The sequence below is a fragment of the Phasianus colchicus genome, chromosome 1 (genome assembly GCF_987193195.1).
Source record: "Phasianus colchicus chromosome 1, bPhaCol1.hap1.1, whole genome shotgun sequence".
NCBI lineage: Eukaryota > Metazoa > Chordata > Aves > Galliformes > Phasianidae > Phasianus > Phasianus colchicus.
In genome coordinates this window covers 137,751,860-137,776,522 of record NC_143436.1, presented here as the reverse complement: position 1 = coordinate 137,776,522, position 24,663 = coordinate 137,751,860, and the positions used below count along the sequence as shown (strand labels likewise).

At 45.0% G+C, this 24,663-nt stretch overlaps 1 protein-coding gene across 1 annotated transcript in view; it reads right to left on the bottom strand.

Annotated features, from left to right (window-relative positions):
* The window catches only part of SH3RF3 (SH3 domain containing ring finger 3), a 237,272-nt gene extending 212,863 nt beyond the window's left edge, over positions 1–24,409 (bottom strand). Inside the window, exon 1 of the mRNA XM_031605134.2 lies at positions 23,965–24,409. Within this exon, the coding sequence (XP_031460994.2) occupies positions 23,965–24,360 (396 nt within the window). The 5' untranslated portion in view covers positions 24,361–24,409. The remainder of the gene's footprint in view (positions 1–23,964) is intronic.
* Between the last annotated feature and the right edge of the window lie 254 nt (positions 24,410–24,663).

The following is a 24,663-nucleotide window of genomic DNA, read 5'->3' as shown; positions in this document are numbered from 1 at the left end:
TTAAAAGGACCTTGCCGCTGACCTGGCTTACAGAAGCTTGAGAAGCTACTGAAGCATGCTAAAAGATGGAGAATATTGGGCCACCATAGCAGGAGCCAACAACATACACACACACACCTCAAGTTCCCAATCCCATTCAGGTAGCCTGCTGAACACTGAGCTCCTCTGCATGGCTATTGGAAGCACATCAGGCTCCTTGAGATGTAGGTACTTTTCGTGCTCCTAGAGGCAGATGACAAGAGGATTTACCTTGAGTAAGATAACATGCACAAGCCTCCAAGGGGTACTGTTCCCATTACTAAATTGGAAACATCAGGTGCTGTGCCCTGCAAACAGGCTGAACAAGCTTGTGGAATGCACATGAAAACGCTGAAGGTAATGTCCCAGCAGTTACCTGTCACTGTGCCAATTACTTTAGTAAATTTAAATACCAGATTTTTGGTAGAAAAAAATACTGTTATGTTTATAGAGCTTTACCACTTTTCACCTCCCTTTCTCCCATCCCTGTTTTTCACAAATCACAGTGAACTCCTCACTAACTGCAGTGGAGACAGCTTACAGTAATAGCAAAATATCACTACTGTTCGCCTTTCAAGCTCTGCTTCAAGCTTCATCAGTTCCCAGATCCAAAGGTAGCAGAAATGAAAGGCTGTTTCAGAGTATCAGAGAAAAAGAAGGGGATTAGTTATCAAAAAACAAGGGTAGGATTTGGTACCATTAAGTACAGCTCCATTTCTTGCAACCTTTGTAGAACGGTATGTCACAACTGCAAGAATAAAACCTCACCTTATAGACCTATGAATTAGCATTTGAAAAGTCCTCTTTCATATTTTCTATTTGTCAGCATAATCCCGTTGATGCATCCTTGTAAAGCACCTCATTCCTTAACCCCCTGTGCCTGCAGCACGCGCTGCATTCACGCAGTAACAATCCCATTAGCCTTAACCAAAGCGTCATCAATTTGCTGCAGAATTCAGGCTGCTGAAGTGTGCTGTGCTCTGCAAACAGATCAGGCAGGCCTTGTCCCTCGGGACTGCAAATGCTGCCTACTGCCAGCTACATATCTTATTTTGCACCTGAATTCATAGCTGCTCCCAGGGAGCCCAGTGCAGCCCTAAGACAGCAGAGGTGGCAGCGGAGGTGACAATGTGAAGTCCTCACTAAAAAAATCCAGTGGCAGATCTCTGGAAAGAAGTAACTACATAAGCAAGAAAAAAAAAAATACCCATCACATCTGCCATATTTCTGAAAGGCAAATTTACAAAGAGAAAAAAACAAACAAACAAAAAATTAACACTACTGCAGAAAAAGCTTATTTTGAGCAGTATGGCTTTTCTTCCAGTTTTCCTTGTACTTCACCTCTCAGCAGTTCATTGCATGAGCAGCAAAACCATAGAGAAGCTTTAGGCTGAAAGTTCCACGCTGAAAGGAATCTTCACAGAGTCTTCTTGTGAGAAGAAAGTAAAACAACTTCACAGACAGAGGAACTGAGATAAGGTGAAGCTCACTGCCTTGGCACAGCTGGAAAGCTGTTCGACTTTACTACTGCACTACATCTGGTCATCATTACTAGTAATATTTCTTTACACCATATCCTATTCACACGGGACCTTGCAGGTAAAATCAGGTCTTGGCTTCCAGGTGTTTATGGTGTAAGTTACACCAAAAATTGGCAGAGACAGTATATGTACAGATGCAGAGAAAACAGGTGAGCAGAGGTAGCAGTACAGTGAGCAGAAGACACACAGTGTGAAAGCTCTGGAGAACCACTGCTGGATGCATTTACTCATTCAACCGGAGAAGTTTTAAGCATTTCTCAGAAATGTAGTTGATACAGCTAAAACACTCCAGTTGCTCTTTCCTGAGAGAGTCCAAACCAGCCAAACCCAACTTAAGGAAAAATAGTACAGAAAGCGATACAACATCTAGTGAGGATGCATCTCCACTGCTGTTGTCCTAAGTTTTCCTCTGGAGAAAAGAAGTAGTATTATAGGAACCAGGTAGGATAGGTAGATGTGAGACTGTTGAGCTTTTCTTTCTCCCAAGCCACACAAAAGAGAAGGGAAATAACAGAAGATAGATGCATTGGGTGCCTTTGGGTCCCGGTCCCCTAGTCCCTTCTCACTCCCTCTTCCGCTTGGACAACGTGCCACCATCCTGCATCAAATTCTGCCTCTTTTTGAAGCTCGCACTCTTAAATGTAGGGAAGTAAAGACAAGGAGCTAACTGTGACCCCCACGTGCACATCTGGGGCACCAGCTCACCTCCTACCCACCCAGGATCACTCACTGAGGAACAACTCCTTAAGCACACAGCTACCTGGGCCTTCCTCTGTGGACATGTGGAACCTACAGGCATGTGCAAAACTTTATAAGAGTTAAAACCATTAAAAACCACATATTATTAGAGTGCAAAAACATCTCTGCCTTTAAAGGGTAAAATTTACTCTAGAAGCTAACTGACTGTAAACACCACAAACAGATCAGCCTTACAGTATTTTGTTTAACTTTCGTCTAACTACCTCAAGCACTCTTAACTTATAACCACATAAAGGAAGGGCATGACTTTCTTTTTAAAAACTAACTCTGTCAAGATGTGTGTATTCAGAAACAAAATAATTCAGTTAGTGTTTCTTTTAGACCCTCAGGCTAGCAAGGCTTGGTATAGGATTTTAAGTATACATATAAAAAAGTCCACTGACTTTTACCTTCACTCAGTTCTCTAGATCCAAGGTCAACTATGAACCTAACAAACTCCCCACCACAAAAATATTGCCTTTTTGTAGTCTTTCAGAATGCTTCCTAAATGCTGACTACTGTTAATGCAAATCAAACAGAAATGTGTACAGAAATTGTTTGTACAGACTTCATTACAATGGGTTTCCACAGTTTGCAGCCCTCTTGTTAAGTAAATAGTATGACAAATAAGAATGCATTTCTTTTCTGAAGATTAATACAATGGCCATCAGACTTCCAGTATTCACTATAACCGCTGTTGTTCCTTTATTGAATTAAGAGCACATTCTCAACTGAATTAAGCCCAAAGCTTTCATGAAAATTAATTTGAAACCCAAGAATGGAATCAGCTATAGCCACCCATTAGCATGCTTGTGCTACGTGTAAAAAATCCTCCAAATCTCCATTAAGGAATTTATCCTCCACGCAGGGGCTGAAATGCAGCACACCTATAACCATGTATGAGCAGGAGCCCATTAGCAGTTGCTTTCATCATCCATGGGATCAGCTTTTGGGAGATCACAAGAGTACAGGGCAAAAAGCCACAAAAAGGAGAAAAATATAATCGTTTGTAAAATATTCCCTTTTATGTCGTACTGTGCCCACTAAATAATTAATTACAAACACACATCAGATGCTGTTAAAAGAAAAAAAGAACAGGATGGAGGAAAAAAAAAAAAAATCAATGATAACCTCCAAAATGAAGTTAATAAAAGAAGTACAAGAAAGACTGCTGTTCAAAAATGCACAGGTTAAATACTGAAGAAAGCACTGCCAGCAGCAATCGCCTGCAGGCATCCCAGGCGTGATTAGTGACTTAGTGCCACACAAAAAGCTACGTTGGAGAAACTCTGCGACCGGAGCATCTTGACACCAGGAGCTAATTGCAAACCGTGTAATCGCCTGCTCCAGATGGCAGTGCAGCACAAAGCCCCATGGCCTGTGCCCAGCTTTCCTAAGGGGTGGCACTACACTGGTCAGGAGGTTCCTCATTCATTGCTCCCCTTTGTCAGCATCACCTCAAATTCCTTCTAATGGTCTGGGGATTCTATCGGGAAATAGAAATTTCCATCAGAATGCCTTGGAGGAACCACTGTTCCCCTCGTTAAAGATGTGAATTACAGATAAATACCTCGCCTATTAACGTGATTTTCTGTGAATACAAAATGAGGTTTTCAAAAACTATTGCACATAAAATATGAATGTTGTTATTCTGGGAAAAGGAAATTGCTGCTGTGGAAGAGTCGCCCTCCTTTACCTCCATCCAGGCCACAGCAGACAGGCGCTGCACGTCGTTGAGATTTCACGTGGCCACAGACTGAGCTCTTTCACCATACACAGGAGACAGCTGATCGCTTGCTACCTGAAAGGCAACCATAGGGGCCGCACACCCTCTGAAAAAGGGAAACGACTCAGACAAGAGAGATCACAGTGGTTAACCTCCTGGAACACGTTAGCTACACCAACTCCCAGTTGCCCAGACTAAACAACCCTGAAAACCTCTTGGTTTTATTCACTAACAGGAAATGATTCAGATACAGTTCTGCAAAGGCAGTCAACAAGAAGAGGTAAATTACACATACTTGCTTTACTACATATTACTATAAAACAATCGAGAATAAAAATTTTTCCGCTCGGTGTAATTTTTTCTTCCTTCCTTTTTGCGTTTTGCCCTAGGTTGGAACATCTAAATGCACCTCATAATGCTTCTACATTAAAGATCAATACACACCATTTCATTCTTTTCAACACACATATCCTACAGGCTCCTGACAGAGCAATGCATCGCCAAGTGTGAAACTGAGACATAAACCAGGATTTCTTACCAATAAGGAAGCCTGCTTATAAATAATAATGAAAACCAAAGCACTGTAGGTTCTGGAGCTATGAAGAGAGAGACTTTCTTTTTCCCTTTAATCTTCATTTTCATAAAAGTGATTTACTTATCAACATGAAATGTTCCATACACATCACAGAACCAGCACATAAAAGGATCAGTCTTTTTTGGCTCCAAAACTCATCCCATTCATCCTATGAAGCATAGCTATGGTCACAGACCCAAACCTGCCTGTTCCAGTAAGCAAAGGAATATCTAGGATGAGCCACCAATATTCTTGCATGTTTTCCTGGTAAAACAAGTCACCAGTGTTGACTTCTTCATTATCAGGCACCTGGAGCACTGCTGTGATCAAGGACAAACTATAGACCTAACAGCCTCCTCTATCATCAACTCCAGACCTTGCAGATGCAGATTACTGGAAATTATTTCTTGTAGTCCTTACCTAGATAAAAAAAGTCCTCAAGCGTCTGCTAAGGGCCCTTTATGATCCATCACTGCACAAGGCTTTTTAAGAGCTGCAATCACATGTGCAGCCTGCACAGAGTGGCTCAGTCTCCATTCAAGACAGCTCTTCTCCTGAGGCAACTTCTGGAGCTCCACATGCCAGCAAGACCCACTACAAGGGGGTGGGGGGGCTGGCTGGGCAATCTGAACACAAATGTAACTCTATGAGCTGCAAGAGCAGAAGAAAGCAACAATTTGCATGTTCACATGCTTCAAAGACACAGGAGGCGGCTTCTCACAAAATGCCAGTTCCACAGTGGTTTAAAATATGGGTTTGGCAGCATCTGGCTTCTTGATAAACAACTGCTGGTGAGGCACTTGCAGCCTCTGCTGAACTAGGGTACAGGGAGGCACATGGCTCCTGGACATATCCAGAACAGTCGTTATTTCGGATGTTTTCTCCCACCAGAGGAGGCTGAAGGTGACGACCACATGGTCATCCCCTAGCCCATTCTTTGTGAAACTGCATGCCGTTTCCTTGGAGTTGAAGCAGAAAAGAACTCTGGGGACAGAAACAGCAAAAGGACTGCTTAAATAAACGGCATGTGTGAGGTCCACGCTTTGAGGGCTAAAGGCCAGGAGCACTCTATTGCCTTACTCAACCTTCAAGAGCCAAGAAAGGGACATGCAAATCAGCAGAGGCACCAGAATGACCAGGTCCTGCCGGGCCATGGTGTCAGTGCCACTACTGAGAAAGGAGCAGCCCATGAGGCCACCCAGTGTACCTAGCACTGGCAGGCCAGCAGCAGCTGCCAGGGAGGGTTATTACACACTGGGTGAAAACATCCCACAAGCAGATTCCTAAGTCATCTGGTTAAAGCCAGACATAAGTTCAGGACCTTTTCCTAAAAACAGCCATGGCCTGGCTCGTATTGCTGTATGAGGAGGCCAAGTATGACCACAGCTAAATGTGCCTGCGTGTGAGGGCACCTGGCTGCGAGCACCAGGGCTGGGCAAAAGGAGGAGGAGAAAGCACTGCTGCTCATCCATCGCTCAGCTGGCTTCACGGCCATTCATGGACAGCCTGGAAACAGGCAGGGAATATGGCAGCAGTGCTCAAGCGCTAGCGTTTCCCAAAGACTGCTGACTAATGTAGCACTATACCTTGGAGAGGTTGTTCTGCTTGCCGCAAGAAACGAAATTCATGCGTTATCCAGAGAGAAGGGGAATAGGATGATGGTGCAGATGCATGGTTCATTGAGATAACGCCACGCTTCCTCCTTTCCATCGCCCTGTTGTGACAGCACCACAGCTCAGGGTCAGGACCAGGATGCACACTGAGCCAACAACATCCTTCAGTGCACAGAAATGAATAATGACTGCCCTCAGGGGTACTGCTAGGCTGCACCTAAATAAGCTACATTATTAAAACAACAGAGCCTCCAAGTCAGTCTGCTTTCATCTTGCCTTTCCCCAGCTCATCCAGAACAATCCCTCTGTTCATCACCCTCCACCTGCTGCCAGCTGTAAGTTTGGCGTTCCTATTTCTAACACAATTGTAATGTAAGCGCAAATGGTAAAAAACACTGCACTAAAACCAGTTCCTCTATTTTTACATTAGTTTCAGACTGGGACTCACCCAGTTTGCTAACCATATGCTTTATGGGACTTACCAGTCCTCCAAGGCCCTCAGGATTCATCAAACCAAAAAATGAAGAGTACACTAGCTTTTGTATTCTGCAACACTTATGTTTTGCTATAAATCAGTGCCTCTGCTCCCCAGCTGCTCATCAGAAGCCAGGATTTTTTCACACTTGTAGCATACTTACTTCTTTAAGACACAGCTACGGCAGTTGTTGCTGTGGAATGACTTACCAGAGAAAAGGAGGCACATCAATGACAGACAGCTCTAAATTTTTTTGTGTGGTAAATGCAGTAATCATTTTGTCAGATGAAGAACCTGCTGGGGGAATCACCATGTTGATATTTAAGAATAACCTTTATTCCTTCCAACAAAAACTTTCACATGATGCATCCCTTTCTTATGAATATTTCAGTAAGTAGGCCATATATAATTAAAGACACCTGTGACACTTGTAATGCTCATCCTCCCTGCAACAGCTGACAGAGAGCAGTAACCCTGGCATTACATTCTACAGTTCTGCTTCATTCCAGATCCTTCACCTGCTCTCCTACGCATTACAGAAGTGAAGGTCTTCAGCCACGTTTCTAATTCCTGACACGAGGACAGAAGCCACCGCAGCACCCGTTGCCTCCTTCTAAATAGAGGCAGACAGGTCTAGCTAGAACAGAGCCCAGAAGCTGTGCAGAGAAAATTCTCTCTAACCTCAAGTCAGCCGTTTATTTCTGCAGAGGACATCTCAGACACATGCTTAATTGAGAACATGCTGCTATAGTTAACCACAGGCAAAAATACTTTAACAAAGATTAACACAAGTATACATTTAAAGCTTTTGCTGAGACCTTAAGTGAGCACCACACTTGGGAACAGAGAATTATCACCAGAATACCTTTATTTGCAATGGGCTGCTGGTTCGCTGTTTTCCCAATCACTGCTGAAAGACTGTTTCCAACATCCTATTATCAACTTCACTTTGGAAGCAATGGATTTAATTTAGGGAAACAGTTCAGCAAAACAGATGAGCTGTGTGTCACTTCTGGGTTCCTTCAAGATCTGTTTCCTGCCTGCATTTTGCAGAAACTCATGAATACCTATGGGAACAACAGCTACGAACCTCATATGCTTTGAATATGCTGATCACCTATATTTGAGCATAAAACTGCTTGGCAAGCCCTGTGCATTTCTGTTTCTGAGGAAAACTTTGTGACCTCTTTGTTTATCATATCCATCCACTCAATACTACTGACAAAGTGACCGCTTTCTTTGATGGTTTGTGATGAGCCTTGCCAAGTTAAATAAAGGGCTCTCTGCTATTAATCTGCTCTACTGAGGTCTTTTATTTGGCTGAACCTGTTTGTCAAACAACTATAATAGCTATAAATACTTCAGATAAACTCACAGCAGCCCCAAAGGAAAGACAAGCTATAAATTTCCAGGACAGGTGACAATTTCCTGAGTATGAAGAAAAGACAGATTCTCACAGATACATGATGGGAGCAATGGTTGCACTTCCTTGCTCTGCTTTCAGCCACCAACATCACACACATGAACATAAAAAACACACCCAATCAGGAAACTACCTGAATGACAACCTTTAAAGTTTAACAAAGGGGTGCAATTCCTAAATGACTGCTTACTTCTAAAGCCATTTTCTCCACTGCCAGGATCAGGCACAGTCCATGCTGCACTAATAAACTGTTTAGTATCTCTGGACATGGTCCTGGGCACCCTGCTCAGAATGGCCCTGCTTGAGCAGCAGTGGGACCAGATGAACCCTGAGGTTCCTTCCCATCTCAGCCACTCTCTGATTCTGTCATCTACCAGAATCAGCAATGTATGGGGACATACTCTTCCTATCAACACCCAGATTCTAATACACAGCACTGGAGGGACATCAGCTGCTTTTCTAGTGCATTTCGATCACTTCTTTCCAGGCATCTCTTAAGGACCCTTTTGACTCTTTCCATCCTACCAAGTGTACGCATTCCTCAGCGCACCCAGGAGTCCAGGTCCCCCAGACACAACCTGATCCTTCCCACAAATGCACAATAACAAGTATTAAATGTGGTAACGCTATCATTTATTCTTAACCCACCTAGCAGTTTTTAGTGTGTTAAACAGATAGAAGAAAATTCAAGAAATTTTAATAATACATACTTCAGCTTAGCAAGTCTATGCGTAGAAGTTACAGCCTGTGTATGCCCAGCTCAGCTTTAATCACTGCAATAGGAAATGAGACAAATGGAATATGATTCAGAAGGAATTAAGCTAGGACCTTTCCATGGGCACAGATGAGAGAACCAGACTGACTGGAAGAGCCAAGAGAGAGATTTGTGAGCGTTGTACAGAAGAAGCAAAAGACCATTCACATGAGCTACAGATGACTTTGTTTATCTTAACAGACCAATAATTTCCTATCAGGAATGTTGGTTATTTTGTAAGGGTAAAATAACAATCTTTTATACTGAAATAAAATAAGAAAACCAAAGTTTCGTTCTGAGGCAGTGTTCCTCTAGCACTGAACTTTGTCATGAACATTAGTTTTCCATCTGCAGAAACAAAAATTAAGTTTGAGTTCAAGTGAGAGCAACATTTCTTTCTTTATAAACTGACCACTTGCTATCAATCTTCTAAGAAAAATACAAGTTTTGCATTATAGCATTTGTACTCTTTCTTCTTTGCTCTCCTTGTTGCGGGAGCCACTTTGCCATCAGGTGGCTACCAGATGACCTTCACTACTTATACACATGATATTTAAGGGCTATGGGTCCAGCTCAGAACATCTGGGAGTCAAATCCTATCCCTGTCAGAGGGAAAGGTGACAATCCCATCAAAAGCACTACCATAGGAAACCCAAGAAAGCAGTAGAATATTGTTTTGTTTGCTCCTGACTTTTTGGGAGGATTTTAACAGGACTGGGTGGTGCAGACACAAATGAACACCTCCCAAGAAATAATTACAGCATCCTTAAACACAGGTTTAGATGAGAGACACTATGTTGTTGTCCCTTCTCCTGGCTTTTCTGAAGGACTGTGAGCTCTATGGGTGGAGTTTACTCCAGGCAAGCACTGATATACACCCAAGTTATGTTTTTACTGTAACTGTAACATCTGTTATAGGAAAGATTTTTCAGATTTGTAGAAAAATATTTTCAGGAAAACTTGCAGGAATCTATGGGAAATAAAGCGAACTCATCTAGTCATTTACTCATTGGTTCTCTAACACTGGTAATAAACTCTGCTAGCATGGATGAACAACCTGTACCAAACGGTCAATATTTTGTGAACTTGCTAAACATGACGTATTTTCCGCTGGCAGACATATCTCAGAGCACTGGTTCACGTTCCCATGCTGGACAAACTCATGGAGAACTCCCCCATATTTTATCTGCTACAATAGGCACCAAAGGGCAGGGACTGCATTTCAGCTGCTTAGACCTTCCTCACAAAACCAGGTATCTTCTCTTCCAAGAGGACCAGGAAGAAATCTAAAAGTGAAGAGCAGCATCCTCTATTGGAAGCTTCTCAAAAGGCAACAATCAGCACATTCAAAACTCATAGAATCATAAAATCATAGAATCACAAGGTTGGAAACGACCTGCAAGATCATCTAGTCCAACTCCGTTAGGGATTCCTCCCATTACCATTGAGGAGAACGAAAACATGTACTCAACAGAGGCATTATCACCATTTCAATGCTTTCCATCTTTTCTGGATATAGAATGAATTCTCACAATAACATAAAACAAATCATTATATAGCAAGGAAAGTAAATTGTGGCTGAGTTTCATCTTTTTCTTTTGCCAACACAATGAAGCTGTCACCAATAGAGCCTTGAATGTTTTCATCTTCACACATTAACCCTTTTAGTAACTCATCTTTTTGTCTCATGGGGCAGAAAGTGCATTTTAAACTTCTGAAATAATGGAAAGAAGAAATTTTAATTAAAGCTCTACTTGTACAAAGGCACGAACAACCCTCCCCAAACCAAGAAAAGTACTTTTTAAAATTAAAGTTATCATGCTGAAATTATTAACATAACTCCTGGGAAAAATGCATAATCTTTCCCTATCAAATGCCAAAACGACTAAGCAAACTGCGTTTAATAAATATTATGTTTCCCTTCGAGTTCATACACTCAGTTAATCACACAGTGATAGGTGAAAAATATTTTCTAAGCTTTAAATATTGCAGCAGTTTTAAATCTAACTGCAAAAGTCCTCAGGACGTGAGCCAGCCAGAGCTACTTGGAAGAGATCTCGGATCAACAGCACTTCTGCACAGCTGCCAATTTCTAATCTGTTCTGCTTCTCTCAGGGCAACCACTGGCTAGTTAAATTTGCAGATTCCCATTGCATGCAGACAGACACTCCAAGCAGGGTGAGCTCCGGGGTTGTCTGTGCCACCTGGCCATAACGCAGCCTACAGTCCCCTGAATTAATGATCATTTCTCCACCCTGCAATCACTCTTATCCAGCCTCTGGTTCATACTGTATTCAGTCACAAACCAAGGCACCCCATTAGGGAGTACATTCACTGTGGTACCACTTGTCTCCATTCTCCCCTCCCAGAACTCAAGGTGAACTTGTAACCTAGTTCCAAAGGTTCTCAGCCACAACTCAAGTTCTTCTATGAGGTCCTTTATCATGGGATGCTGATCATGATCTAGTTAGTCACCTTAACAGCAGAACATCATAGTTGTGATACTTTGACAAAATAATAATAAAAACAAGTTAGGAGCACAGTTGTGTCATTCAACAGCTACGTATGTAGCAGCTGTATTTCAGAGTAGCCACTACCATCCAGTGAAAGCAAATTAATTATTTAGATGTATTTATAGGATTTATGGAGCAACCAAAGGCAAAGCTAGTTAATTGAAATCCTGATAACAGACTGAAGCCCGTGCTAGATTCTAAAGTCTTTATTAAATAAAGCCATTAAGGCAGATGATAATCCCCGTGGCCTTAAATATGAATAAGGTGTAATGTAAATAATAGAAGGCAAAAATCCAATTTGCATAGAATGAACTTTCAAATACTCCACTGTTTCCATTAAATTACCTTTTATTCAACATATTGTAATGGCACTGAGGGCACATCAGGTTCGCTTGTAATACAATTATTGTTCAGCATAAAAAGTAGTTTTCAACTTGAAGCAGCAATGAGAAAGATTTTATTTGGCTTCTCTGATATGTCAAGTGACATAAAAATTGAGAACAAAAGCTTCATAGATGCAATAAAAGAGAAAATAAGCAAAGGAAAAATAAACACGCGCAAACAAAAAAACATCCAGAATGTGAAGATGAAAGAAATAGGGGAACATAATAGTTGCTTTCCAGTTAATTTTACAGCATTTTAATATTAGGAAGCCGAAGACGGGAACAATTTCAGTAACTGAAGAAACTAAACTTGGATGTAGGCCAAATGGAGCTGTAGCACACAGTGAAGTAGGTGAAAATCATCACAGCAAGACCTGTTGTGAAATGTCTGTTATGCCTGTTCCAAACACATGAATGACAACAAGAGCTTGAGGACACTGAGGGTCACAGCAGCAGTGCCTGGAGCCTAAGGTCGTGCAATCTCTGTCCATCTCCACCCTAATGCTAGTAGGCTGCTCTGTGCTTTAGTTTCTCATCCAAAAAAGCAGCACTGATACTATTTTCTATAAAGCATTCTGTGGTGTTTAGAGATATTAAATAAGATAACTGTATTTATTAAAGAATGAAACTGTAACTTAAGGTCAAGATTCTACTATCCCTGCTCAGAAACAGAGTATCTCTACTGGGAAATTAAAACAATCCATTAAGTATGAGGCTACACTTCGGATGTTGAATAATTTTTCCACTCTAAACCTTTCCACAAATCAGAAGAGTTTTCCTCTAGCAAAGCTGCAATGAAATAAAGACGTGAAAATGACTCTGTATTCAATTTCTGTATTCAATTTGGAAGTATTATGCCCAAAGAAACCCTCCAACACAAAAATGAAATCTTCCTTAGAGCATTCTCGCTGCATCAAGACGACTGAGGAATCAACAGCAGTGCTCCTCTCAAGCTACTGTAACCTTTCAAAACACAAATACATGTGGTTTGCAATGTTTACTTTTCTCTGCCTGTGGCTGTGTCTGCTAGGTCCTGTTTTCTGTGCCCAGTTCTGTGGTGCACTTCTGCCCTGATGCTGCTCACGTATAGGAGGAGCAGGAGGGATGTGGGATGGCTGAGAAGCAGCTCAAGGGCACATCCCTGTGCAAAGATGCTTCTGGCATTCAGAGGGGACAGGGACAGGTGGAAGGACAATGCCAACAGAAAACTGGCATGGAAGGAGTGGGAATAAACAAGAGGGAAATGCCCAACTTGCTCACTGCACACAGAGCCAAAACCAGGCACATGAGGCAGAGCTGCAGCAAAGCAACAGAGTGACTACATCAGCACTCTGAATAATATTTGCACCACGACAATGAAACAAAGCCAGCCCAATCCCATTCTTCACGTTTGTCTTTCTAGGAATGATACTTCTTCAACAAAATGGGTCTGCAGAGGTGCCACAGTATCGCTGCTTGTAGTACTGATTTCTCACACCTCCCACAGCAACTCAGTCATGATCCCAGGAAACACGTGGCCCCCAGCGCTCTCCTGTGTCCCTGCAAATAGTTCAGGCATCACAGCTCTTTCACACTTATCTTGAAAATCTGCAGTCCTTTTGGGCTGTGAGGATGGAGGGAAAGAGGAAATGGAAATGAAAAGAAAAAAAGAAATTGATTCATCCTTTCTACTACACTACAAAGAGAGACTTTTGCTCTCTTACCACATGCCTGGCAATGCTGCCAAGTAGCAGATTATTCACTTTCCTTCATTAATCACTTAAAAAAAAGCTGTGAAAAACAAAATAGTGTTTATTCAAAGTTCATTTGGACAAAGCTACTGAACAACGAACATTACAAAGGGCAACACACAACTGCTTTCTTGGGTCTGCAGCCATACAAGTTTAAAAAGTTAAATGCTGCTAATAGAAGCACCTTCCAATGCTATTCATGAGCCAAGAAAACTCTTCAGAAAAAAAAAAAACAAACAAGCAAAAAAAACCCACCTTTACTCACTGGCCTTCATCTGCTTGCCACCAGTCCCTAAGGGTTTCCACAGCAATGAGACAATTTTAGGCTGGCCACATCTTTTGCTGTGTGTTTGGCTTCTGCTTATCCCACCAGTACAGGGGAGGCATCACTGATGTGGGGAGCTGGCATCACTGCTTGAAACCTTTTGTTTTTCAGTCATGAGTTGACTCGCAAAGGAGGTGCATGTTCATAGAAAGCACCAGAGTAACTGAGGAACCCAAACTTCAGCCAGTTCCCCACAGCGTCTCATTTTGCAGGTGGGCTCCAACTCTTCTAATGTCAGCCCAGTGGTAATAAAAAAAAACATGCCCCTTTCCTTGTCACCTCTGGGCACCTGTGGGTGGAGGCCTGTGTATAGAGTGCCTACAGCAAGTGAGTTTTACCTCCATGACAGACGGGCCCCAGCACAGTGCACTTCACTGTAACGGTGAGAAAGATCATAGAGTCATGGAATCTAATATGTCCACCAGAAAACTCTGGGGTCTCCAGCTTGCTGAGAGGGCAACACCAGCTCTAAACAGCTTCAAAGGCACTCATCAAATCTTACTGACTACACTCAACAGTTCCAAGTAGCAGCACAGCCAGGGCAAATCCTCCGTAAATGCTTCCCACATACTTTTAAGATGAAGTGATCGCACAAGACCTACTCCCACAGGAAACAAAACATCCAGAATGATCCTCCCTTGTCTCTCACAGGACACGAGACCCCTCGGCATGACTAAATGCCATACAGTCACCACAGCCACCGCCCAGCACAGCCCACTCCCAGGGTCCCTGACCACCGACAGTGCTGGCGCCATTTCAGCCCCCACATGCAAGGGCTGCCATCTTCTTCAGCTTGCTCTGCACCTACTGCACAGGCAGCAGTGACAATACCTGCCTGAAGGATGGGCTCTGCAATGTGGGCTAGAATACAGATACACGTGATTACACATATCAGACACATGCCAAGGAGTCAGGTGTGTGGACATGGCACTAAGGGACCTGGTTTAGTGATGGGGCAAACTGGCCTACTCTGACCTGCTGTCAGGTTGATGGTTGGACTTAGTGATCTTCTCCAAGCTAGAGAACTCTGTGATTCTGTAATTCTGTTTTGGAGATTAACATAACAACCCATGCAACCACTCTTGAAACTGCGTGTTGTTCTTCTTAGAGAGAAGGATAAAACAATGCTTAGCAACAGAGGCTCAGGCAAGCTAATATGAAACAAACACTAGAAGCAGAGAAACTGAAAAGAAAAAGACCCATGGCTTTTCTCTGTATTTCAGTGTGCTGCTGTGAGACAAAGGGAGGAAGGCACGAGCCTTCCCCTGTAACCACTGATTTCCTGGTTTTCAAGGCTTGGGATGAGTGGGAGATGTCCGTTCAGCTCTGGCTGCTGAGTTGCTGTTTGTTAATAAGCACAAAATGACCTCTCCCTGTCTGCACAGTGTTATTACATATGCTGAACCCTGCTCAGACCTTTACTTAAAGTGTGCGAAATTATTTTAATAGGAATTACTACAGTGATAGCCCCAAAATGGAAATATATACTCTGATAAAAGTGAAACTGACCACATACAAAAGGAAGTCCTGTGTTTATCAGAACAGGTCAAACACAAGCTAGCTCAAAAGAAAGTTTCCTCTCCACAATATAGCTCAAAACTACCAAACTGTCATTTTAGAATGCACCCATTTTTCATTATTCAAAAGATACAACTGACTCTGATCTTACATTGCTGCCTGACTGTGAAATGTAAACAATCAGATGTTTTCCACTGTGACCTACCCAGAAGAAAACAAGAAACAAAAAAAAATTCATCTCATGGTTGTCACTTATTATTTTACTCTATCTTATGACACATACATATGACTGTATCCTCCAAAGGCTTTGCTATTATGTGCGTTAGAAGGGAAGCATGCAAAATAAAGGGATTTTGGAGGAAAGCTGCTGACTGAATTCTGCAAGGGACAGCAGATAAATCAGTGCCTAGCCCCAGTGCTGGGGCTTCAGCCTATGATTTTTGCTTTTTCCTATCCAAGTGGGGCTTCATCCCTGGAAAAAAAGGCGAAACAGCAGTGGGATCATGCATAATGAGCATGGAGCACAGGAATGGTTTGGGAAAGCAGCCCAGTCACACGACAAGCACAGGTCTATACTTGAGGTGTGCAGGAGCAGGCTGCCGATGCACACACCCACCATCCCTCCAGCAGTGCCACTCCTCAGGGGAATGCTGGGTGTGTGTCCAGAGGTACAGCAGGAGTGGCCAGAAGCCACAGCACCAGGACACAATACACACCCATGTTCATCACGTGGTGACAGCACAGCACAACCCACTCCACTGCACGCATAGAGAGACAAGAATGCAGAAAAGATCTTTTCCTGTCAAAAAGCTATAAATTCTGGGAGATACATTTAGTATATACACAGATACATAACTACATTTGTGTGTGTGCATCTTATTTACAGATAAACACATGCAAAATGAAGTCAACTGTCTATTTCCTTCTAATTTACTGGGTTAAAATAATTAAAAAATCATCAATTATTACTATCAACTACAGTGAAAACATACTGATTTGCTTACAGGGATGACAACACCACAAACCTGAAACAAGCTGCAACAAAAGCACTTGGAGACATGTAAGAAGGCAGCCAATAAAACAGGCACTCTGTTAGAAGCTGTTTCAAAATGAAATTAGAAATTAAAAAGTAAATTGATAAAATCGTATCTTTTTACTGTAACTCACCAAGGAGATTCTGATTTGAATTAGCCTGAAATTAATCCACAAGCAAGCATGTTCAACAATATTTACTGAAACTATCATTTAGTAAAGTAAATACGATAGTGCCTGGATTTGGCTGACGTTTGGCTGTCAACCAGAAGGCAATCAGGACACAGCACACCATGCACAGCAGTTTTCCTCTCTTTGTGGTCTGGACCATGATATCTTCACCCTTAGAACGCACGCAAAACTTCAGATCTCTCTCTCACACTCTGCCCATCTTGTACCTAAGCCCATGATAATGATGCATCAGCTGCAGCATGTAATGAACCTCTGTCCAGAAGGGGAAAGACTTTAACAGCTTAATGAGATAGTAATACATATTAAAATCAATCTTATTCAGATGATGTGTCTATTCTAGTCCTCCCTCTGAAAATAACTGAGGCTGCAGGAGAACTGATCATTAGCATTTTGATAACAATCTAGTCAACCTCCTGTTCAAATATTTTTTCTTTCATCTAAAACTGGGATTTGTTATCTTCTGCGAGCAGACCATTCTAAAATTAGCAATGGCAAATTCATATTGGAATGGATCAGATTTAAAAAAAAATCTCGGGAATAAAATTAACATTAACTTGCCTGAATAATCAGGCTCTCCCTCCTGTTGCTGTAGCAGTGGAGAGGCACTTCAAGCATCGGATAAGAAACAACCTCTTCTCATAATTACCAATTCTGTACACTCATTCACCATACACAACACTAGTGTCACTTGTGTGGTAAATCATATCCCAGATGACAGACAACAAGAGGAACAAACTCCGCTGACACTGATCCATAAGGCACACTAGAGAACAGGACCAAGCTTTGCACAGTGGTCCCGTTGTCTCAGCGATCAGAATATCCTTCGCACCTCTGTGTCAAATAACATTATACTATTGCTGTGGCAAAAGCGCACAGTCGCACCCAGCCCTCTTTCTGATCAGTGCCTCCTGCAGCTGCTTCTCACCAAAGCCAGCACTGCAGGGCACTCCAACACCGAGCCCACGACCCCAGCAGAGAAGCAGAGCAAGAGCAGATGTTGCATAGCCCATCCTGGGCCATTTTTCAGCGTGTGGCTGTGCAAACACTCGTGTCACCTGCACGTGGGCTGCAATGCACAAAGAGAAAAAGCAGCTGGGGGCAGGCACAGGGAAAAGGGCAGTGGCTGCTGCCCTTAGCTGTGGATTGCTGGAGTTTGTGTGTGCACAATGTGCACTGTGAATGCTGTGGAGCTATCTGAGCTGCACTCAGAAGACTGGGCAGACAGTGCTCTTCATTTCAGATGTTTCACATTTTTCTCTCAACTTTTAAAAACAAAATGTCTTTTTAATACCCAAAGTAATATTCCTTCCTTCCGTCCTTCCCCTGGGCTGAAAAGCATTCCATGTGCACGTATCAATAAAAATGATCACATTACACGCAAAGACTATTAGATTAAACTATACACTGTGGGGCATTTTTAAAGCTCTTCAATTGTAAAGGTCCATCATGAGTTCTCTGTCAACAGAAGCAGTACTTTCCTCAAAGAAAAGCTAACCAGCAAGTTTAACACTGCTGCCGAAGAGCGTGGCATTGGAGCCAAGCAGAGAGAGCACAGCAGCAGTCTCCTGCTGCCCTGTGCTGTCAGGACAACAGTAAAAGGAACCCAGAACAGTGAAAGAAAGAGGATCAGGGGGTGGTAAACAGAGAGGCCTTGCTTCCAGGCCCAGTTCTGAGATGTACCAGTGAGACATTTTCTTAATTTTTTCCACTTCCCTTTGCTTGTTTTTTTAAATCTTTACTTTCCCTTTTGCACAATGGTCCAGATGGCTATTTTCCAGCCCAGGACCAGGCAGCGGGCTGGCACGGTGCAGGGCTGGGGAGGAACCCGCAGCTGGCACAGCTCTGTCCTGCTCCCAGCTGCAGGCACGCAGCTGCTGTGGGAGCTGGGGCGAAGCCAAGGTCAGGCAGCTTTCTCAAATCCTGCAGTTTATCTTCGTCCCGGCTCTCATGTCCTATTAGGACTAATCTTGGGTTCTTCCCATGACAGCTTGCCCCAGACAGGGGAAACCTGTTGTACAATATCAGATTTTAACAAGACTGCACTGAAAATACTAGCTAGAATTCAGCACGGTATGCAATGGAGGACCACTGGAAAGCTGACACCGGGAGCATCCCAGAGAGTTTTACAGAAGTCACTAAGCCTCCAAAAACTGAACAAATTCAATACAGAAGTCAAAAATTACAATCCTTAGAGATATTAGAGTGAAACATTCGCTATTAACGGCCTTTTATAGGTTAAGGAGAGGCTTCCAAGAGAGAGTGATCCCTGACTTAAGAAGGAAGTAGCTTCCCGTAATTACAGATATTACAGGCAGGTCACGGGAGTGCAAAAGGGAATTGCAGGTTTGTCTGAAACTTAAGCAGTGTAAGCAGTGCTTCTTAACAGAGACAGCTTGAAACACCGAACAAAGTTGCGAAACTGTAGGGAAAGCTCCAGGCACACTGTTCAGATTGAAACAGCAATCAGATAATTAACCTGAAGTTTTGAGACAGCACACTAAAATAACTCCAGAGTCTAAGAGAAGATCTTCGCAGCCCCTACAGAATAACTACACACTGGTATGACAGCTTGCATGTGCGAATCAGAGAGCACACAAGGCAGCTAGGACCTATGGGGCCTAGCAATTCAGCTACCCACCAGGACCCTGTGTCCTGCCCGAGCAGCCATCAGGCCTTGGCCTCATGAACACAGCAGCCTTGGTTCCCCAAGAAGTAAACAGCATTGAGGGGAGCTGGGCAAAATCTGTCAGAAATAAAAATATGCACAGGGTATCACTCTCACCAGTTTGTACATTCTCTCTCTGAGCAAATAGCTGCTGAACTCCAGAAACTGTCACATGCTATGTGCTATCACCATCCATGAATCACTCAGAGGGATGACGTGCAGAGATTAAACTTAGCATCCACATTTGATGGCAAGAGGAGGTACCAAAAGCATGCCATGCTGACACGCATTACTAGGGCTGGTGGCACAATGCCCTAAACACAGTCCCTGGGTTTTCCCAGGCGTGCCTGAGCTACTGCTGCTCACCCAGGAACATGAGGGAAAGCCCTAAAGGTTGGCACTGTCACCCTTTGAGCACATCAGGTCTACCACACATTTTCTCTTGGGCACTGGAACAGGTTGACCAGAGGGGTTGTGGATTGTCCTTCTCTGGAGATATGCAAGACCAGCCTGGGTGCCTACCTGCGCAGTCTGCTGTAGGGAGCCTGCTTTGCAGGGGGGTTGGACTCAATATCTGGAGGTCCCCTCCAGCCCTTACAATTCTATGATTCTGTGATTGCAAGTAGAAGCTAACAGTAATGCCCAGTGTTAGGTAAACACTGCATTTCTCTAAAGTGTAATAGGCATCAAGCTGACACCTGCAAATGACAGTATGGCTGAAAAACTAAGAGCTCAGTGAATCCTGAATGTATCTGGTTTACCTCCTCTGCAGTCCCCTCTCCTATGCTCTCTCACTTCTGTGATGACAGTCTTAGCTGCTGGTATTTAAAAACTCTTTGTTACTCTCCTTACAATACCCGTTAGTGGCCTTGGTAATCTTGTGCATTGAAACACACTTTTTAATCATCTGCAAGACAAAAAACAACAACAAAAAAACCTACTCAAAATCCTGTATCAAAACCCTGATACCTAGAATGCATACCTGGAAGTACTGCTTGGACAGCTTGGTGAGAAAGCTCAACCATTAGCCAACAAAATCAGAAAAAGATATGCCTGCAAGAAAAAGTAAAATTAAGGTATGTCTACTTCATGTTGTGCATTGCTAACAAGTGTGAAACTCCAACAGAAACCTGATCATTAGAAAGTCAAGTTCAGGATTCTCTTCTGCCCCAGACAATACATGCATATAAAGCAAGACCTCATCTGCTTTCCCTTGTATAACCCAGAGATCTTCACATAATAGAAAGGGGCTACAGTAAGAAAATATTGCAGTGAAAAACTTCCTTCTACTCCATAGTGAACCCACTATAACCTTAAAAACAGACAGTGCAGGATGGGACAGGGCTCTCATAAAAAGCAATGGCTTGACACCTCTTTTAGGCAATTTCTGAAACACTGAGTAACAAACCAGCACTGCTCCCTCTACTTGTGAGGCTGAGGATTCAGAACCTTCCTCTTGGGCTCGCAAACTGCAGCCTCTCACCTGAGGCTGCCACCTGTCCCACCTGCTGGGGGGACTGTCCCACACCTCATGTGGCTCTGCCACCTCGGCCATGTCTCTTCTGGGGAAACAGAGACACAGCTTTGCTTTTTAAGAGTTGTTGCTTTGTTACACAAACACTGCTCTCAGGTTATATTTGAAGTAAGCAAGCAGTAAGCTTTGTACCTGGAGTGGAAGACGACTGGTTTGTGAGGAAATTGATAAAGACTTGCACGCATTTAGCTGTCTATTTGATCTTGAGAACTCCTCAAAGATCCAAAGTGATACACTCCAACAATTGTTAAAAAAAATAAAACTCACTCAGTAAGGAACTCAGATTTACCATAATGCCTCAGCAGTCCGAGGGAGCCATTTACTTTGACAGAACCTGAATTCCCCCAGCGGTTCTACAGTGGTAATGGAAACAGAGAAGCCAATAAATTACAACCTTGTGTGTAAAGCGACTACCATTATAAACCACTCTCAGCCTCTTGCGTTATCCCCAGGGGTGGCCACTCTAACAGCTTCTGGATTTTCTTCCCCTCATCCTTCTGCTGTGCTCTTTCAGCTTTCAGACCCTTTTATAAATCTATAACCATACTCTGCATTTGCATAGTATCTTTAAGGTGAGCATTCCAAAAGATACGGTGTAGAAACAATTGTTTTTACAGGCTGAGACAAACACTGGGAGGCTGACAGGCTTAGCAAGGGCACATGTCACTGCAGATCGGGACAATCACAAGTATCCTTCAAGCCCGAAATTGCAGGGAAACACCTCCAGACCTCTCATGCTTAAGGTGTGTGTCATGTGCCTCAGAGCACCTGCGGTACTTCTTAAGTACTGCTGAAGGTTGGCCTTGGTCAACTCTTCCAGCTGCAGTTCATCCCTAGCTCCTCTCATTCCACATTTCAGCACTCTGGAGAGACCCAGTCCATGCTAAGCTATTGGGAAAGAACCATCTGAACCCAGAGAAAGATACACAAAGCTCTGAGTTTTGCCAAAGTGTCAAACAGTGTTCGTTGGTTTTTGGAAATACCGACTCTGCAAAGCAGACTTCCTCGAAGTGTAAGATGTGTCACAGCAAAACACGGACATGATAACAACATGGAAGCTTGGCTCTGCTCTGCCTTCTAAGGTTAACTGTTATTCTCATAGAAACACATCCCAATGTGATGATAATAAACAGCACTCTGAGGGTCTCTGCAAAACCAGAGCCTGATGGAAGCACCTTGGCTCTGTGCCACTGCACCTTGCAACGAGCAGCCTCCTTCCTAACCAGAATCCCATTGGTATGTCCCAAGTTATATATTAAAATGAAAGGTATTAATTAGCAAAACACTATCATTTGCATTCAAGCCTCAGGCAGCAAATCTACACCAATTTCTGAAATTAGAAAAAAAAATAATAATAATACAGGAATACAGATAGAATCCACAATAGCTCTCCTCAAGAGAGCTAAGTTGTCCCAGGCCCATGGAAAAGTTGGATCCAGTCCAGACCTATACAGGATTGAATAGGTTCTGCTCCAGCCCGGTGGAGGCATGTTTGTTCCAGTGGCTGTCTGGGGAGGAGAGGTGCTGCACTGCCTCCAGGAAAGCTCAGCAATCAGCTGTATCAGCAGCTCCGAGGAGGATTACTCTCCCCTGCTGCTTTTTTTAAAAGCAGATTAGTTCAGACTTTCTCTCCCTGTAATGAACCTTGTAAGGATCAAGCACACTGCATTGATTTGCAGGGTGCAGTTGGGAGCTCAGTCAGAAGCTGTGCAAACAGCCCCGCAGCCCCCCAGCAGCATCCGCTCACCCCAGTGACTGGAAGCAGCAGTTGTTAACCATAGCAGCCAAAATGTGATTCTAAGGTCATGTGCCACTTAGCGTTCTACCAAAATCAGATGGATAGCAACCCACACAGACACACCACAGAAGTGGCGATGCTCAGCAGAGCACTGTTCAATCAAAGTCAGAAAAGGAGAAGACAGGATGTGTGATCATTTACTACGTGACAACTGGCATAGGGGTTAGGGAAGTGACTTCAGGCAATCCTGATTATGGCGAAATAATAAAACCTCAACCTCTCTGAGAATACTCACATTCTCAAGTTACTCTCAAATAAGTTCTCCCCAAAAGCATTCCTTATATGTGCATTCCCCAAAGCAACATCCCACGGTAACTGGGATTAACAGCCGGAGAAGCAGAGCCTGTGCTGCTAGGTGCCCACAAACGCTGCTCAGGGCACAGGACCCTGCAGCAGGAGCCCTGCAGGTGCAACAAGCCTCCCATGCAGCCCCTACTTCCAGCACCAGCGCAATGAGGACATCGTGTTCCAAACAACCCACCGAATGCAAACTGCCCTTTGGGGACACTGCACCTCCAAGTGACGACAGCTGCCTGCTGTGACAAAGCAGTGAGCAAAGCTGAGCTGAAAATCACAAGCAGAAAAGCAGAGGGTGGCATCCCACTGCCCCGCTTCCTCTTAAAGCTCGACAAATCTTTATTAAATACTTGAAGCCGATGGCAGCCCACAGCAAAGTAATAAAGGCTCTGCCCTGCCAGAAGTATTGCTGGGCGCATTTCACTCCAAAACTGGTTTTTATGGAACAATGTGTGGCATTTGCCATCATTTCCCGCAGGCAAAACTTTGAGACCCCAGGACAGCTCTGCTGGTTCTCCGCAGGAGAAAAAAATGGGAAATGAATTAACTGAAACATCCACGACAGTGACACAACTTCACACGGCATCTCCGCAGTGACCTTCCCGAGGCAGAAGCCTGAGCACCGAGGTACGGCTCAGGCACATTCCGCGGGACCAGGGATAACCCCTTCTACCCGCTGTAAGTATGACGCTAAAGATAAGATAAACTTCCCCGTCTGTCTTCGGAGCGTCGCCGTTCTGAAGTCTCCCGGAGAGGTCCGGCAGTGAATTACATCACTTGGGGTCATGCCATACAGAACACGGGGAGGAACCGACCTCCGTCCACCGGAGTGGACGCAGCCCTTGCCACCGATTTCAAAAGCAGCGAGATCGGGCTTTCGACTGCGGGATTAAAGCATAACCGCATTCGCTGCAGCGCTCCCCCCTTCAACAAACCGCGCACCTCACACGCAGACCCACGCTCCCGGGAGGGCAACGCCAGCCGGCAGCTCCTGCACCTGCCGTGCAGCGGGGCTGGAAGCGTCGCCGGGACTCAGCGCCCCGCTCCCCGCCGGCAGCCCCGCAGCCCCCCGCCGCGCTCTGCCCGCCCGCCCGCCCCGCGCGGCCCGCACCCACCTTTCCCAGCAGGGCGCTGCGGCTGGCGGCTGCCAGCTCCCTCAGGCTGGCGGCGGCCGAGGCGGCGGCGGCGGCGACGGCGCTGGGGGCGGCGGCGGGCTGGGGGTACGCGGGGGCCGCGGCGCTGGGGCTGCCGCTGGCGCCCCCGGCGGCGCGGGGCCGCTGGCGGATGCCGTCCAGGAGACGGACGAGGAGGATGTTGGCGGGCAGCTCGTCCACGCCGCAGCCCACCAGGATGCGGCACTCGGGGCAGCGCAGCTCGTGGCGGGAGCTGACGATGCTCTCCAGGCAGCGGCGGCAGAAGGTGTGCTGGCACGGCAGCACCTTAGCCGTGGTGTCCAGCCGCTCCAGGCACACGGAGCACTCCAGCAGGTCCAGCAGCGACGACTCGTCCATCGCCGCCGCGCCGCCGCCGCCGTCGCCGCCGCCGCCGGCTCCCGCTCCGCCGCCGCTCCGCCGCCCCCTCGCCTCCGCCTCCGCCCCCGCCCCGCCGCCGCCTCCGCCTCCCCTCCGCGGGGCAGCGCAGGGCCCCGACGCCCCTAGGGCCGCGGCGGCCGGCGGCGGAGGCGGCGGGGGGGGCGCGGCGGAGGCGCGCCGAGGGCCATCGGGGCGGCGGGGGGGGGCCGCGGGCGGGCGGCGGCGGCGCGGGGCGGGAGGAGGGCGGCCGGCCGGACGCGAAGCGCGGCGCTGCGGGGCTCG